At 45.7% G+C, this 17,425-nt stretch overlaps 1 protein-coding gene across 1 annotated transcript in view; it reads right to left on the bottom strand.

The window, feature by feature from the left end:
* Window positions 1-17,425, bottom strand: part of fam189a1 (family with sequence similarity 189 member A1) — a 63,334-nt gene that overhangs the window by 26,324 nt on the left and 19,585 nt on the right. The window contains exon 2 of the mRNA XM_076155970.1: window positions 10,706-10,762. Coding sequence (XP_076012085.1) covers window positions 10,706-10,762 — 57 coding nt within the window. The remainder of the gene's footprint in view (window positions 1-10,705; window positions 10,763-17,425) is intronic.

Genomic DNA, 17,425 nt, shown 5'->3' with positions numbered 1-17,425 from the left:
AGAATAACAGGTCTCTAAGGAAGGCGGAGATAGACGAAACTCACACACAGGCACACACACACACACACGCGCACACACACACAATGCAAACACAGGGGCTGATTTGAAATTGTGTGTCAGGATGTGGGTCTCCAATGCACTTGATGAATAGCGACGTTTAAGAATCCTTTAAGTGGCGTATGTGTGTTCATCTGTGTGTGTGCATGGCTTTGTGTGCGTTCCTGGGCTTTGTGTGCACATGCAGTTATAGTTACAGTGTTACCAAAACACAGAACCTTGAGCTACAGCAGCGTCTCCCTCTTGTCTCATTGGCAGTGGCAGCGTTAAGACCATGATTCAGGCTGCAGTCCAATCTAATTTAAAGAGAAGAGCTGTGTGTGTACTTTATCAAGAAATCAAATGTGGATATGCAAATTAGGTTGCACTTACAGAGTGTTTCTGGAACTATACAGAACATTGAAATGCTTCCACATGATCAGAGGATACTGATTTCTATAAAAAGCAAAGAAAAGCGATACGTATGTGCCTGGGAGCTACAATGAAAACGACATGTTACAGAATCCTGTCTCATGTACGCATCCACGCCTCTCCTTGTGATCCCTCTGGACGTCTGAGTTTTATTACGACAGATTCTGCCTACGTCACAAACTTCAGCCATCTGCCATCCAAATGCTGCTTCAGGTGTTTTTATGAGGCCACTCTGGAAGCTGTTAGCCGTCATTAGATGCTGTACATCATCAGCACAGGGATTCTTCAATTCACCATAACGTCTTTGTCATCGTCTCTAGACAGCTGTAGCTTTGTATGATCACATCATGCGCATTGAAGCAGACATTTCAAGAGCTGTGGCTGAGTCGATGTGAACGGCTACGCTCACGTTCACCTTCAGCTCTCAGAGGATCCAATGACTTCGGGAGAATACAAGTGTTTGTAGTCTGGCTGGACCACTGAGGTTACGCTTCTTTATCGATCAGAAACAATCAATTCATGCTAGAAGAATATAGACTTCAGCTTAGGCAGCATTTATTCACCTTCAGTGCTTTCAGCTTTACATTTTCTTCTGTCATTGATGTTAGACGGTGGTGGTGGCGATGAGGCGGTGAAAGCCAATGTCACTAATCATGTCGTTTGTTAGTTGTTGTGCTGCGTCCATGCAGTCCCAGTGGCTTGTGGAGTGTGTTGTTACTGGCCTGTGTCCGCCTCCTGAGATGTCTAACAGCCCTCAAACTGGATGTTTGTCTGAGTCTGACCTGTTAGCAGAGCAGCAGGAGGCCGCCTGGCGCTCTGCAGCTCATGTGATCACAAAAGGTCACGCAGACACACACACACACACATGCATATGGACATACATCAGTGAGCATAAACAAGAGAACCCATGGGAGACACACACACACACACACACACAAAACTGTAGGTCACATAGCAACAATACTTCTGTTTCATTCTACATTATCAGTTCATTCTCTGGTGAAATTCATTCATTAAATTAATTAATTTTCTTTGTGAGTCATGGAGCGCTTGCAGGTAAGACATCCTACTGTGAATGGTTGTTCTTGTTGTGGTTCATACTGTTGTTCATATCACTACTAATTGTTCCTCCCCTGGCCCCATCTACTTCCTGGCAGCAAAGGTCAGACTGGTTTCTGGTCCCAAGCCATCCTGTGGTGGTTAAAGACCCGGCCGCTCAGCAGACCAGCTGAAGCTGTGAGGCCGCAGTCACACTGCAGCACCAACTCACTCAGCTGTGAAACACGGACAACATGATTGTGTGCAAACCGCAATTACAGCTCAAGTCTCTGACAAGTGACCACAGAGTGCTAGTTGTTCAGCCAACTGTGGATTATGAACTGGTGAACCTAAGTCCAATGCCTCCATTTGCCCAAAAACACAATCAGTGCAATGTCACACACAGTTCTAACCGTCAGCGGAGGAACTGGCACCAGATAGGAGGAGAGAGCCGAGCAGAGACGACACGTGATGGTAACCATGGCTGACGAATCTGCTCGCTCTGGCAAATACACGGCTTCATGTGTACATATGTCCTGAATGCCTACATCTACACACTTTACAATGGAGCTCCGTTAAAGCAAGCTATGAATCTAAATCCTTTATTGTGTGCTTTTACTGTGAGAAGTACACATTTTGGTTCGGCCAGAAAGGAAGAGGAGAGGGAGAGAGAGGGGGGGGAGGGAGAGAGAGAGGGGGCGGCAGAGAGGGAGAGAGTGAAAATTCAGTGTTTGTAGTTTGAGAGTCCCTGAGACGTTTTGGCAGGTGTGTCACAGATAATGTGGGTGAATTTGCAGGTTGGAGGCACAGTCTGTCCTTGTGTCATTGTCACAACAGTACCTACGCATTCTAACCTTCACACCTCGTACACCAGAATGCAACGATGTACTGGAGGCATATTTTCCCTCCAGTAGGATTTGTATGACAGTTGAAGTTTATTCAGCATTTGTCTGTAGGTCAGCATGCAGGTTGAACCTTAAATAAACCCTTGAATTCTACGGCAGCTGCGTGAACATAATGAACAAGGTCTGTATTCTTAGCTACAGTGTACTGTGGAAGCCTTAAAAGTTAAATTTATAAGGCCGAATAAAGTCTGGATTGTGGCCGTAAATTCAGACGGCACTGTGAACAACGGACGAGACCGCAGGGACGGATTCATGGGTTTGATCACTGCTGGTCCTCAGGAATGGAAACACACTCTCTTCCTGTCTCACACTGGGCCCAAACCGACTCGACTCAGACTGATGAGGTGTCAGATGGTGAGCAAATGGACAATGGCGTCAATAAATTCAAGGTGATCCTGCTTTATGAAAACAATAGCCAGTTTGTTTGTCTGTTTAATGGCAAAAAGCTGTTAGCTCCACGATAACTCGCTGTGTGTGTGTGGGCGTGTGTTAAGGGGCTTAGCACGTGTGTGTTGTTTCGACATGCACCGTAACAGATGGTGTTTGATTGCCTTTGGAATTTGGAATTTCATCTGCTGATATTTGCTAATGATGTGGGATAGAAAGTGTTGACATGTTTCCTTTCAAGACACACACACACACACACACACACACACACACACACACAAACACACACACACACACACACACACACACAAACACACACACACACACACACACACACACACACACACAAACACACACACACACACACACACCACATGTGTTCAACCTTGGATCCACATTTATATTATATTAACATGGTATTCTGAACAACACGGCTATAAATTAGCCACTCTGGGACTATTATGATCAAAACACAAAGACTAAAAGCTGCATTTTCTCATCACTGCGCTTTGTTTCACATTAACTATTCATGAATGAAAGATTTTCCAGCAGCCTCAGAGGTAATGATGATGATGATGATGATGGTGTGGCTGCAGAAACGAGACAATATTCTCTTGTTTATGTTTACAAACTTCCCTGATTCAGACATGTTCCATATGTGTGGCCGTTGTTTGTTAATATTGTGTCCAACACCATAATCCAAGGTTGCAATTTTGTTGTATTATCCTTAATAGGAGTCACAAAACATGAAAGTCATAATGTGGTGATGTGGAGAGAAGAGAGGAAGGACTTCAAAATGCTTTTGTCTGTCTGTGCGCCACAATCAAGGGCCCAGAGCAATAAGTTAGGCCACTTACAGCCCAGGCACACCCAGAGCTACACACACACACACACACACACACACACACACACACACACACACACACACACACACACACACACACACACACACACACACACACACACACACACACACACACACACACACACACACACACACACAGACGACCATTCCCTGCAGAAACGCTGGCCACAGAGCCAAGGAACAGAGGCTGTTAATGGGCTAATTTCACTCCTAATTATAGGATTAATTTGTCCGTTTAGGTCTGTATGAGACCTGCTGGACTCCAGGGCCAGAGTGAGCTGTACACAGGCAACATGCTCAGGGTCTCAGTGTGTGCGGGTCTGACACACCGCTCATGCTGTTCAACTATTTCATCACTTAAGGAATATCAAATAATACTTATCAGCTACATAGATTTGGGTTTGCACTGTTGTGGTTTGACTAGAATCAGTCAAACAGGAAGTATACACTCACAGAGAGACCAAAACAATAAATAAAGGGCTTGGATTAGTCCTGCTTCATGCCTCGGGATCATCATTAACGTGCAAAGTCTCTGAATTAAGTTTGAAGGTATAATTAAGGTAAGACCCAGATGAGTGTGCGGGGGGAAGTCCCATGAAGCCGCAGCAGCAGCAGGTAATGGATTACTTCCTCCTCAGGACACTACACACACTACAGCCTGTTCATAATGTCTCCATCTGTCCACATCCTCAGCAGATCGAGCGTGGGCCTGGTGGAGGGCTGAACTGAAGGGCTGAGGGCACATTCAATATTTAACTGGGAGAAATTAAACTAAATAGCGGTGCAAAGATTTCTTCAATATTTCCTAATCGTAGAACATTGAAAGGTGTTGGAAAGTGCTTATGCAGAGCACTCCAGGAAATGAAGCTTTTTGTACTTCAAGATGTCTTGCTGTTGCAGAGTGCATGGAAATGGATGTTTACTCATCGCAATCAGCCAATGAGAGCTGCCTCCACCCCCTCTTCCCTCCCTCCCCTCCTCCCCCTCCTCCCTCCCTCCCCTCCTCCCCCTCCTCCCTCCCTCCTCTTTCATCTGCTGCAGTGATGTTTACGGCTCGTCAGGGTCACAGGGTTGTCACACACAGAGCCCATAAAGCTTTTTGGCTGCTGTGATGCTGCAGCTACAGTTATGTGATCCTAATGGAAAGACCATCGCCCATGATGTGTGTGTGCTGCCAGCAATTTGTGTGCTTGGATAAGTGTGTGTGCATGTGTGTATGTCTACTGATACGGCAGACGAAGCTGAGGGGGGGAGGGGGAGGGGGGGCTGCTGCACTCATGACGGTATAATGGACAGGAGATGTGTGTGAGTGCGTGTGTGTGTGAGTGTGATAAGCAGGCATCAGTGTGGAGAGCTACACACACCTGCCTTGAGCTCAGTGAGATTTATCCTCTGGAAGACTTCAGCCATCAGTGTAACACTGAAATGCTGCTGTAAATCCCAAACACACACTTGTGCAAATCACAAAGACACTCACACACACACACACACACACACCTACAAACACACTCTCCCGCAGACACGTACACACTTTCAAATGAAGCTGTAGTGAAGTCCAGCCAAGAAGGCCACCTTGCCCCAGCACCCTTCACACAACTCTAACATGTCTTCATCCTGTCACATCACGGCACCTTCATCTTCACCACAACTTCACTTTACCTCCAAAGTCTTCTGTTTTTTTCAAATAAGTCAGAACAGCTTACATTTGATAATCAAAATGTTCGAATATGAAGAATAAATACATATTTTCTATGGCAACCATGATTTATTCTAAAATCTGGCAAGTTTGCAAACACTGGACTGAGAGAAATCAACATGGAAAGAATGAAGACATGGAATCACTGCATCATAACATCATTAATCACTGGAATGTCATGTTATACTCCTTTACATAAGTGTATGCAGTGGGTGCAGGCGCCTGTGTGCTCTGAGTGTGTGTGTGTGTGTGTGTGTGTGTGTGTGTGTGTGTGTATGCATCCTGGTGGCGTACAGTAGGAGATGGCTGCAGAGAGGCAGTGATAGATGGCCACAGTAAAAGAATATGAGGGTGATAGAACATGATGCCAGGGCCTAAGAAGGAGAATGTTATGGGCCTATTTATGGATGAAACATGAATGATCGTATTTAGTGCAGGCAGGGGAGGGATGAGGTCATCCCTTAGATCAGGCCAGGAACACACTCCGGGTCCAAGTTGTCACTCTAAAGGTTAACGGATGCATCACAGAGTCGCTCTCCATCCCTCATGTTGGGGCTGCTGTGTATCAGTGCGTCGTTCAGGACCGGCGATTGAAGTATTCTGACATAACGCACGAGGCTGCGAGGAACTGTGCCTCATTTCTACTGAAGCCAATGGAGGAAAAGAGTGTCGTGGTGAGAGCTTCTTCTTTGTATCTGCGTACTTAACATTCTCAGGTCAAACACAGGCTGGTGAGCAGATAAAGCTCTGCAGCCTGCTTAATTAATGCATTAAAGTAGAGGACAAGAGCGGCCGTGCACTCAAATTCATTTCCTGACATTACAGACAGGAATTGAAAATGAAACACGTCTACGTTTTAAGAATAAAGGAAGTTCCACACTTGAAGTCTCTGCATTCATCCGGCCTGACCTTCAGTTCAGAACCTTGGCGGCTACACTACACAAAGTCTGCAAGGAATTCAAATGTTTTGTCAAAAGGTTAACACTTCAGCGATCTCATTTGCATCGGACTAACTACTGGTAGCCACGGATGTCCACAGGGCAAAGCCAGGCCGACAGCCCGGTGTCTTGCTCAAGGGCAATGGTAGAAGCATTAACCTACCAACCTAAGGTAACTAAGAAGAACATGGTGCGCAGGGAGAGCATGGACGCTCCACTCAGATGAGAGCTCATTGCCGTCACAGAGCCTCAAACACAGGCCCTCCTTCCTCACAAGTCAGACATGTCAGTCACGCAGCACCTCATGTACTGAATCCTATTAATTCTGTCCATTTACACCACTTGTCTGTCAGTTGAAATACTAAGAAAGAGCTGCACGTGTTGGATTCTGTTTCCTCCTGAACCTCAAGACTCTCTCATTACTACTCTCTAGTCTCCCCCCCTCTCTCTCTCTCTCTCTCTCTCTCTCTCTCTCTCTCTCTCTCTCTCTCTCTCTCTCTCTCTCTCTCTCTCTCTCTCTCTCTCTCTCTCTCTCTCTCTCTCTCTCTCTCTCTCTCTCTCTCTCTCTCTCTCTCTCTCTCTCTCTCTCTCTCTCTCTCTCTCTCTCTCTCTCTCTCTCTCTCTCTCTCCCATAATCCATCTCAAATCCATGGCAGTCACAAACAGCCCAGCACTGCAGGCTGTCTTGTCTGTCTCTTGGCTCCGAGTCGACGAGCCGAAATGGGAAAATCTGCCACAGCATTACCACAGCAGACGAGTCCAAAAACAACACTACAATGTTTATTAACGCGCTAGAAGAAGATTGCATTCCAAAAAAACAGTGTCTTCTGATTCCACCGAGCACCTGTTATACAACATATCAGTTTGTCTTTGGTTTTCAGGCTTTAAACTGAATAATTCATATTCCGCTCACTTCCATACTTCTCTCCACTCTTGCATACAAAGTTACATATTATCTCCAACCACGGCGGCGGCAGAGGTTGAAAACGTCTCCTTTGAGTGTCTGCCTGGCTGGAGAAAATATAAAAAAAATATACCTCCCTCTCCATCCCGACACACACACACACACGCCTCAGAGCCTGCATGTCCACTGAGCCACTCACAGGACCGGAGACTGATGAATGATCACTGGAAAATCAAACTGGACAAGGAGCGAGTACCCGGGCTACGGCTCTGGCCACAGGAGGCTCCGGCTCGCCCTTCATGGAAAAGGTCAGACGTGTTTGGAAGATTAGTAAAGCAAGATTTCCCTCATGCCTTTGCACTAATTGATGATGCTGATAACTTATGTGTGTGTGTATCGGTCAGGAACAAGCATATTGTATGACAGAGAGGATACATAAGGAGTCCATATAGTGTAGTGTTGTTGTGTACTGTGGTGTTCAAGCTCTGGTTCCTCAGTGATCTGGATCAGGCCTGGCAGCAACAGACTCAAACACATTTCAACAGTGGTAATATTTATCCTGCACATGTTTCTTGTTTCTTGTTTCTTGTTACTCTGACTGAATTCCCCTTAAGACTTGGTTCCTGGTTGTGTCGCAGCCCTTAGTGAGTGTGTGTGTGTGTGTGATCTGTCACCTTCTCCCTTTTTCAGTCCCTGTGTAAAGAAGCAAACCTCTAAATAAATCACACTTTTAACTTTGTGATTTGCTGCGTCTGTGTCTTTGTGCTGTTAGATCTTTTATGTTTGTGTCGTATTCTTCACGCTTAAATTCTGGCAACCACAGCTGCCACTGCATTCAGTAAAGTTGATGGGATTTTGTTTACAGTTCACACACACACACACACACACACACACACACACACACACACACACACACACACACACACATTATGAAAGATTATGTGTGAATGTGTAGTGTACAGTTAATGTGTTGTGATTGAGTTTATCGTTTGTATTGTAAACAGTTTTATTTTGTACATTTATGTGTTTTATGTTATATATATAATTTCAGCTGGTTTTCGCTGTTTCTAAATGGCTCTACATCGTCTTTAAATCAACCAGCAATGCCGTAGCCATCAGTTTCTAGACCCCACAGATGCCCAGGCTTTAACATCGATAACACAAATCATGATTCATATTACATATCTCCTAAAATCACTCCTTAGGCCTTCATTTAAAAAACACATTTTCGTTTCAGTTTAATTCTGCCAGGGAAACTAAACCACTCGTCTTTCAGCTGAACACACACATTAAAGTGGTTTGAAGCACAACACACCCCAGTCATGACAAATCACGATGCAGTGCATGGCCACCCACAGTTGGCAGATGGGTTGGCACGGTGATAGCAGGCCTGAAAAGAGTCCAGCTGGTATATTAGTCACCTGCCAGTCAGCACTGGGTCCCGGCCAGAGAGAGAGCGAGAGAGAGAAAGCTTGTGAGGACTGAAACGCTGCGTGTTACAGTAGCAGCAGCACACACACACACACACACACACACACACACACACACACACACACACACACACACACACACACACACACACACACACACACACACACACACACACACACACACACACACACACACACCCTGGAAAGACAGGAAGCAGCGGCCGCTGAGTTACATCTCTGCATCCCGGTGGGCATTAACCAGCAAATTAGTTGTGCATGTTAAAGTCAAAGACGTAAAAAAAAAAAAGGATTTAGCTCCTTTTGGTAAAACGTGTGACTAATTTCCACTCACAAATGATGGGAAAGTTCCTTTGATCGCTAAAGAGCCAGAGTGATCACAATCGCAGTCTCTGGGCTACTGTTACATAAAAGGGATTTGAAGGGAAGGGAGGGGAGGGGAGGGGAGGGGAGGGGATGCAGATATGTGTAGGAGAGAGCCAAGGTGATAAAGACTAAAGGGAGTGACAAAGTGATCTGCAGCCAGAGGAGAGAGAGAGAGAGAGAGAGAGAGAGAGAGAGACAGAGAGAGAGAGGTGTGGGGGGGGGGGTAAAATGTGGAAAACAGTAAAAACGATTCAGGATTATTTACGGCATTAAGAGGGCATGAAATGGAATTCTCTCTAAAGACTGACGGAGATTGACGGGGATGGAGACAGGCGGCATAAATCCCAGTAACCAACACACTAATATACTCTGATGGCTTTCCTTTAAATAGTGCAAAGGCGGAAAAAATAGGCTTTTGTGATTTTGATCAGCAGTAGGAGACACACACACACACACACACACACACACACACACGCACACACAAACACACACACACCATGGCTTTTTAGCTGTAGTTTTACAGCTACAAAGGATATTTTCTTATTATATAATTTTGAAACGCGAGTGGAAGAATAACTACAATTGTGAGAGTAGCAACAATAACAACAACAGTGCAACACACAACACAAATTCTTCACATTCCGACTTTGTCTCTTTTTGTTTACATTTGCCTTCAAACATTATAACGTTTATACTTAGGCTGCAATTAAGGCAATAAGTCATGATGTTTATTATTGATTTGACATCATCTTCCACCAGCTGACAGATGATGTCATGTGTGTTCATGTCAGTGATCAGTTGCGTAGCTCATCACAACATCTCCAAGACACATGATAAAGATTCTCAGGTCGTGAGAGAAACACGGCTGAGATGTAAACACAGGTAGAGCGACGCCAAAGTCCAAAGTGATGAACCCAGTTAACTGTTCAATCATTTCTCCTCTGTGCTCGTGGAAAAAGGTGCAAACATTTAAGGCTGATTTGTGATTCTGCACTTTCCAGGTCAGCGCCTGTGAAAATGTCCAACAGTGGAGCTGTGATCCAGGGATTTGAACACAGAAACTGCATCTGTAAGCCTGCAAACCCTGCAGAGTGTGAACAGCAGCAGCAGCAGCAAGCTTTGGACTTTACAACCAACATGGAACACTTTGAGTTTGCTGTGAAGATATCCTGAGGACTTATCGTATATTGTATAGATGTTTATATATATATACAGTATAGACTTTGTGATGCTGTTAAAGTTTCAATCCTCAGTCTGTCTGAAAGTAAAAAGCTGACAGACACAAAAATATACAGATTTTCCCTTCTGTTTGTGAATTAACTACAAAAGGGGCAAAATGGAATTCAATTACACATGAAACAGCTTTAGCAAAGTGACCTGAGGCTACGCTGTGTGTGAACTCTTCATTTGTTTATGATAAATGAAGCTGGCTCACACCGTCCTTGGTAATGAACAGGGTTTCATGCTTTGTCATGTTTTGTATTCTCATCTACTGAATGATTACAGCACTTCACAGTTGTTTTAAATGTTCTAATCATTGTCAAGCATCTGTTACAGACAAGTGCACCCTGGTACCAGGTCAGATCAGCATCACATCCATTATCATAATAAAAGACAGCCTCTTGGGTATTATTGCTTTGTTGCTGGTGTCAGATTAGCAGTTGAGTGCGGGCGTTGAGAGAACACTCACCACCAGAGAGAGAGGCCTTTTCCATGACACCACTCCGATCAGTCCAGACAGCAGCACCTGGGAGAGGAAACACACAAACACGCACACACGGTTAACGGCTGAGAGACACAGACAAGCGTGTGTGTGTGTGTGTGTGTGTATGCATAAATGCTCAAAGACACGCCACAAAATCAGAGAAACACCCGGCACAGATCAGAGTTGGTTTGTGTCCTAGTTTATTGATTGATTTTTCAGTTTATTTGGGACTTTCTGGAGGAATATGGATTTCTGCGTTAAGTGCCGGCACTCTCTTATTCATAAATCCAGCCCTTGCTTTTATGCTCTTAACACACTCCGTCGCCGACACCCTAATTCCACACTGATCTGTCGCGAATCGTTATAATCTGCACACTTGTCGTGGCGTAAAGGGGGTAAAGTAGACATCTTTTCATATCCTGTGTCCTTCATTCGCCCCCGGATTTGATGTTTGTTTGTTCCACGTTCTTGCCTGGGATGTGTGGATGCAGTGATGCGGCTTAATCCACACCAGTGCAAAGATCAAAGGGAGTTTTGATCCATAAATTGACTTTTCTTTCAACGACATTCTTCTTTTAATGATTTTTCTGTTTTCATTCATGGGTAAATGTGTGGATGTGAGTCAGACACTTTTAGAATCAAGCTCTTTTTCTGTTTGTTTGTGGAATAATGTTGATATTTATGTGGCAGTAACACTTATTATTATTATTACAATGCCAATTAGTTCCATATCCTTCATTCCTCACTTACTACACAACTCCTCACACAGGTTCTCAGGCTCAGCACTCATTTAGAAAGTTTGCTTTTCGATTTTTCTGCTTCACCTCCCTGGAACTAATTACGCTGAAGTTTCACACTTTGGTGGAGAAGATTGAAGCTAGCTGGACCCTTTTTGTGTTTTATTGTGCTTTGTTCTCCGTCTGTCTTCTCTAATACGTATCGCTCCTCTCTGCTATCGATCTGTGTCTTTGGGTTGAATCCAAGTGACTCGGGCTCAAACTGTATATTTGTGGGGATGTAAACAGCAGCTGCTTGTAGATGAGCCGCCTGATTAAAGGGAGGTGAGGTCGGGAACACATATTGGTTTTCTTGGCTCGGCAGGTGTGTGTGTGGTGCTGCGTTCTCACAGTGCCTGCTGGGTGTGAAGCCTGGTGTTATGGTGGACGCGTGTGAACAAAGGCCACTCCTAGCTCCTGGCTCTCCACCCCTCCGTGGTCTCCTCTGCCTTTCACCCTTTGTTCACCCTCCATTACACACCAACACTGCCACACTCTGTTCTGCTGCCAGGCGGTGCGACAGTGTCCAGGGAGGTTGTGTCACTATTCTCACACACACTCGACCTAGCGATCTGAGGCAAAGCCATCAGCATCTCTCTCCTCTCTCTCTCTCTCTCTTCTCTCTCTCTCCTCTCTCTCTCTCTCTCTCTCTCTCTCTCTCTCTCTCTCTCTCTCTCTCTCTCTTCTCTCTTCTCTCTCTCTCTCTCTCTCTCTCTCTCTCTCTCTCTCTCTCTCTCTCTCTCTCTCTCTCTCTCTCCTCTCTCTCTCTCTCTCTCTCTCTCTCTCTCTCTCTCTCTCTCTCTCTCACAGTTTAAACTCAAACCCCCCACTTGCTTCCATACACCACCCATAGTTTTCCCTTCTTTTCATCCATACTCTTCCTCTTTTCCTTTCCTCTTTGCCACCATGCAGCATAGCTCCCTGCCCATGTGATAGTGTGTGTGTGTGTGTGTCTGATCTAAGGAGGAATCATTTCTGGGTCCACTCTCCTGTCTGTCAGTGTGTGGAGGCTTTTCCCCTCGGCTGCTCTCCAAACAGGATTAACATGCGATACTTAACAGCATTAGTCACCGAATCCTACAGAGGCAATTTATGAGATGGATTCATTTTAAATAAGTAATGTTGTGGAATATGATGAGATACAATCCACTATCTATCCAAATGCTGATACAACCCAATTACAAAACAAATAGAAACAGAACTAACCACAGAAAAGGCAGAGAATCAAATCATAGAGGTGCCAGTCAAACAGGTAAGAGGCTGCGACCTTGATACGGAGGAACTGACACTTCCGTAATTTGTTTTGAGCTCGGACTGCAAAGCATTTAACAGCTTGTGGTCAGCAGATCTGAGCAGTCTGGCTTGTAATGGATGATAAGACTGTTATTAAAAGGATCCTAAAGTGAATTCTGAAACATATTGGAGGCGAGTGTACGGAGGAGGAGGACTGTGATAACACACATTTATTATCCCTCTGAGGCTTCACACATGCTGGACCTGCGAGAAATGTGCAGGAAATAGGAAATTGCAGTCTGGGAGAGACGGAGTTATGAATAAAGTTTCCTCTGTTGTTTTCCAGGCGAGGAGAAATCAAATTGAAACATTGAGTCTTATTTCAGGATGTTTCCTGTCAATGGAAATGATAAGAATGTGATTCCCCCCTCCCTCTGCCTGCTTTGGGCTCTGGGTTCTGCAGGGTGAACACATGTGACGGTAAGTTGTATGCATGTATGTAGACAGATGTGTTCATTCTGTTTCCTGTCCATCACTGTGGCCGTGTTGTCAAAGCCTCTGCTGTGCTGCTTGTTTCTGCTCCTCTGACCCGTCTGTGTTTCTCCTCACTGACCTGTCTGTGTGTCTGCTCCTCTGACCTGTCTGTGTTTCTGCTCTGGTGGACTCTGCCTGCTGTACTTCACTGACTGCTGTCTAACATCTTCAATCTAATGTTGGCAAAACTCTGGGCTGCAGCCTGAAGCGTCAATGTTCTTCATCAAAGACAAAAGGAAAAACTCTGAATAAACAACAGAAAGTTCTGTATACTATCTGAAGGCGTTTTTTAAAAAACAGTCAAACAAAGAATACAGATTGTTTCCATGGCGCCTGTTATGATGAAAGTCAAGTTACACACAATGAGTCGTACCAAGGAATGGACCTTAGCTCCAGTATCTTCTTTAGAATATTGGTTTCTGGGCAATCCTGCTCTGTATGTATACATGTGGAGAGTCACCAGGACACACACACACACACACACACACACACACACACGGAAACAAGGCTTTGGTTCTTCAAAGGGATGGATGACAGCAGACAGTGTCACATTCATGAAAGAAAGCATTACTGTGATACTCTAAATAGGGACAACGAGCACACACACACGCACACACACACACACACACACACACACACACTCAAAGCAGCCAGAGAACATACTGTGCATACACAACAGCTTGCAGAGTGAACCGTGATGTTTGAGTCGCATTTAGGAGGCAGAATTTGGTGAATGTTGTGTTCTGAAAGGAAAGAGCACAGATCCAGTACATCCCTGGATGAGAGTGGTTGCTAAGGGACAGAGCCGTGTAGCTGCTCCTGCTAATTGTAACGACGTACACACACACACACACACACAACACAAGGTTTACGGTTACACAGGGGTCGTGGTGAGCGTGGACTTGTGGAGATGGAGTTTCTGCTTTGAGGTTGTGGTCGGTGGAAGCAGGACCTCCAGTCGCCACGGCAGCGGTTTGCAGAGGAGAGCAACAAGGTCAGGATGAAGATTAAAACCTGAAGAGCTGAATCCATGTGAGGGGGCAGGAGTTTAGTGTGTGTAGGAGCCAGACGAGGCGGTTAAAACACCCGTTCATGCTGCCTCTCTCACTCTGGGTCGCTTCTGAGTACTGACCGGGAGGAGAACCCCGGGCAGAGCCAGCAGCCTCCGGAGCATCACGGCTTCCCCTGCTCGCCTCGTAACGATCGCGGCTCCCTCGGGATGCAGCTGCCAGAAAATGACTTCTCGCTCACCTTTTAACTGCTACAGCTCTGATACAGATAAGAGGGAGGATGATGGAGGGTCAGAGGTCAGGCTGTTGGGTCATTTAGGGGGTTTGTTTGGATCCAGGGAAGATCCACATCTCCTCAGAATGTCTCACACACACTGATGATCCTCTTTGTGCCATGAATAGATTTCCCTGGCAGTGAATCCTTCTAATAACACGGCTGTATTAAAGACGGTCTCATTGTATCCCGATATCAAATAAACCACACACAATAAGTGAAAATTAAAAGCTATTGTGGCCCGAGCGTCGCTGCCAGCTTCCTCTTTTCAACACCACTGTGAGCTTCCTTGTAAGCTCAGTCGCCCAGCCTCTCCTGGCTCGTGCAGCGTCTCCGCTCTAATCCCTGCACCTATTCCACAAAACCAAAGCGTTAAATTGGCAGCTGAGCACTGGGGGAACTCTTGACCAAGGGTAAGAGGGCCACACAGCTGCCAAGGCCAGGATCAGACACGCTCACAGCACGAGGACCTGCAGAGGACAAGGACAAGCTGTGTGTGTGTGGTGTGTGTTTAGTCTCAGAACCTGTTCAGAGTCGATGTATTCTGCTCTGAAAAGCACAGTCGTCCTTGTGATGAAAAGCTTTCAAACGTACTCCAGTCAGGTGAGAGAAACAGAACGATCACACACACACACACACACACACACACACACACACACACACAGTACATTGCTTTTGAACATGTACTGATCAATATCCCTGATTCCTAAACGAAGGAACCTAAGCACTGTATAAATATTAATAATCCACATTCTGTGTGTGTGTATCTGTCTGATTGTTCCCTGTGCTGTAGCGTTTAACATGACGTGACATCTGCATCCATAACTGCATGAAGAATCCTTGTCCTTCCCTATATTTTCTTTTCCAAGAACACAACCAAGGTCTCCCTGTAACATCTCATCAGATCTGTGACGCCGCTGTGACCCGTTCTTCTACACGGATACATGGCGCCAATCAAAGACGCCATTACTGAGAGTGAAGGTTTAGAAAGCAGGCTGTTTCTCAAACATCATCGCAGCCAAGATGGATGGAGCCACTGCGGTTGCCGTGGTAACAGCGAACTGGCCATTTGCCAGGATCCATAATGACTTCCCATCAGCTGCCACACGGAGGGGAGCAGGAACCCTCACAGATTCAGACGCTCACACATGCTCACACACACAGGCGCACACACACACACACATACACACACACACACTATACTGCAGTAAATGACATGATGGAACCTAAATGAGAATGAAAACACATCAAACACAATGCGTCCTTCTCATTTCCGATCACATGGAGGAAATGTTTCTATGGAGACATCATCGTCTCTTCCAGAGCTCCTTCCACTCTCCGTTCATGTGTGTGAACGGCACATGGCCTTCACGCGTGTTTGCGCTGTAACTGTGTGTGTGTGTGTTTCCACGAGTCGCTGAGCAGAACGGGAGAGGAGAATCTCACCATCCCGGATTTTAATGAAATGAAGAGCTGTGGATCCTGACACTGACTTTTCCTGGACCTTTGTTGAAAACACACACACACACACACACACACATACACACACACACACACACACACACACACACACACACACACACACACACACACACACTGCTGCTGCCGTTTCCCTCAGGCCTGCTTCGTGTCCTCTTCCTCAGCCTCCTCCTGTCCTTGTCTCTCTGCCGTGGCGTCCTCTGCTTTCATCTTATATGTGATCTGACATGTGCATCTATAATAGCGGCCACTTTCTGATGAGTCCCAGTGAATCCTGAGTGGCTGCTTTGATTCAAGAGCAAAGCCAACATCCTCACTCATAGATGTTCAATCACTCAAGTCAGAACTATCTCTCTATCTTTATTATTAGTATAAGTTATAAATACAGTATGTCTATGGTCTGTTTTCAATTGATACAGTTTCAGTCCCACATATGAGCACCACATTCTTTACTACTGTACATCTGTATAATCTGATGATGATTCTAATATCAGGAAGGCAGAGGATGAAGATTGGAAATGGAGTGGAGATGAGACAGGAAGTATTTGACATATCACCTTGTGTTTCACCTTGAAGAACATTAGAGTGGGTGTGTGTGTGTGCGTGCGTGTGCGTGTGCGTGTGTGTGAGTGAGTGGGTTTTCCCAAACGAAAGAGAAATGAAGGTGAGCAGCAGCATCAGGGGAGCTGAACTCTAAAAGCTTGTGACAATTTTGGCTGTAACCTTCAAGTAACCTGAGCTGGTCATAAAACTGTACCATAAAATCGGCGTGTGTGTGCGCGTGTGTGTGTGTGTGTGTGTGTGTGTGTGTGTGTGTGTGTGTGCGTGCGTGCGTGCGTGCGTGCGTGCGTGCGTGTGTGTGTGTGTACTGTATGGGTAGTCGTGTACATGTATATGAATATACAGAACCTGTTTATACTGAGAACATGTGGGCCCGGGTGGAGGTATGTGCACATGTACACCTCCTGTTTCCTTCACCTCCTTCCCTTGTTCCCTCAACCCATCACCTGCTCCTCTCCAGACTAACCCCTCCCCCCATCCTGTATATCATCTCTCGTCTTTGGAGCTCAGCAGCACCTCACCGCCGTTGCCATGGAAACAGTAGAACAACAGCAGGTTAGCTGCTGTTTCCGGGGAGGGGGAAAGGGGGAAGGGAGAGTGTGTGAGTGTGTGTGTGTGGGGGGGCTTTTCCCACTCATGGATGTCTCTTGTATCAACTAAGGTATCAGCAGTAATTGTACTCAAGGATAAGTACTAATTTGGGAAAACTGCTCTCTCAATCTGCTGCACTCAGCTGTGTGTGTGTGTGTGTGTGTGTGTGTGTGTGTGTGTGTGTGTGTGTGTGTGTGTGTGTGTGTGTGTCAGCCCGGAGTGAGAGATGAATCACTGAATCTCATCT

Source organism: Genypterus blacodes, unplaced genomic scaffold (assembly GCF_046128005.1).
Source record: "Genypterus blacodes isolate CSIRO-AG114 ecotype Tasmania unplaced genomic scaffold, CSIRO-AGI_Gbla_v1 ptg000067l_1, whole genome shotgun sequence".
In the NCBI taxonomy this organism is placed as follows: domain Eukaryota; kingdom Metazoa; phylum Chordata; class Actinopteri; order Ophidiiformes; family Ophidiidae; genus Genypterus; species Genypterus blacodes.
The sequence above is the reverse complement of the archived record's forward strand: the minus strand, read 5'-3'. Positions and strand labels throughout refer to the sequence as shown.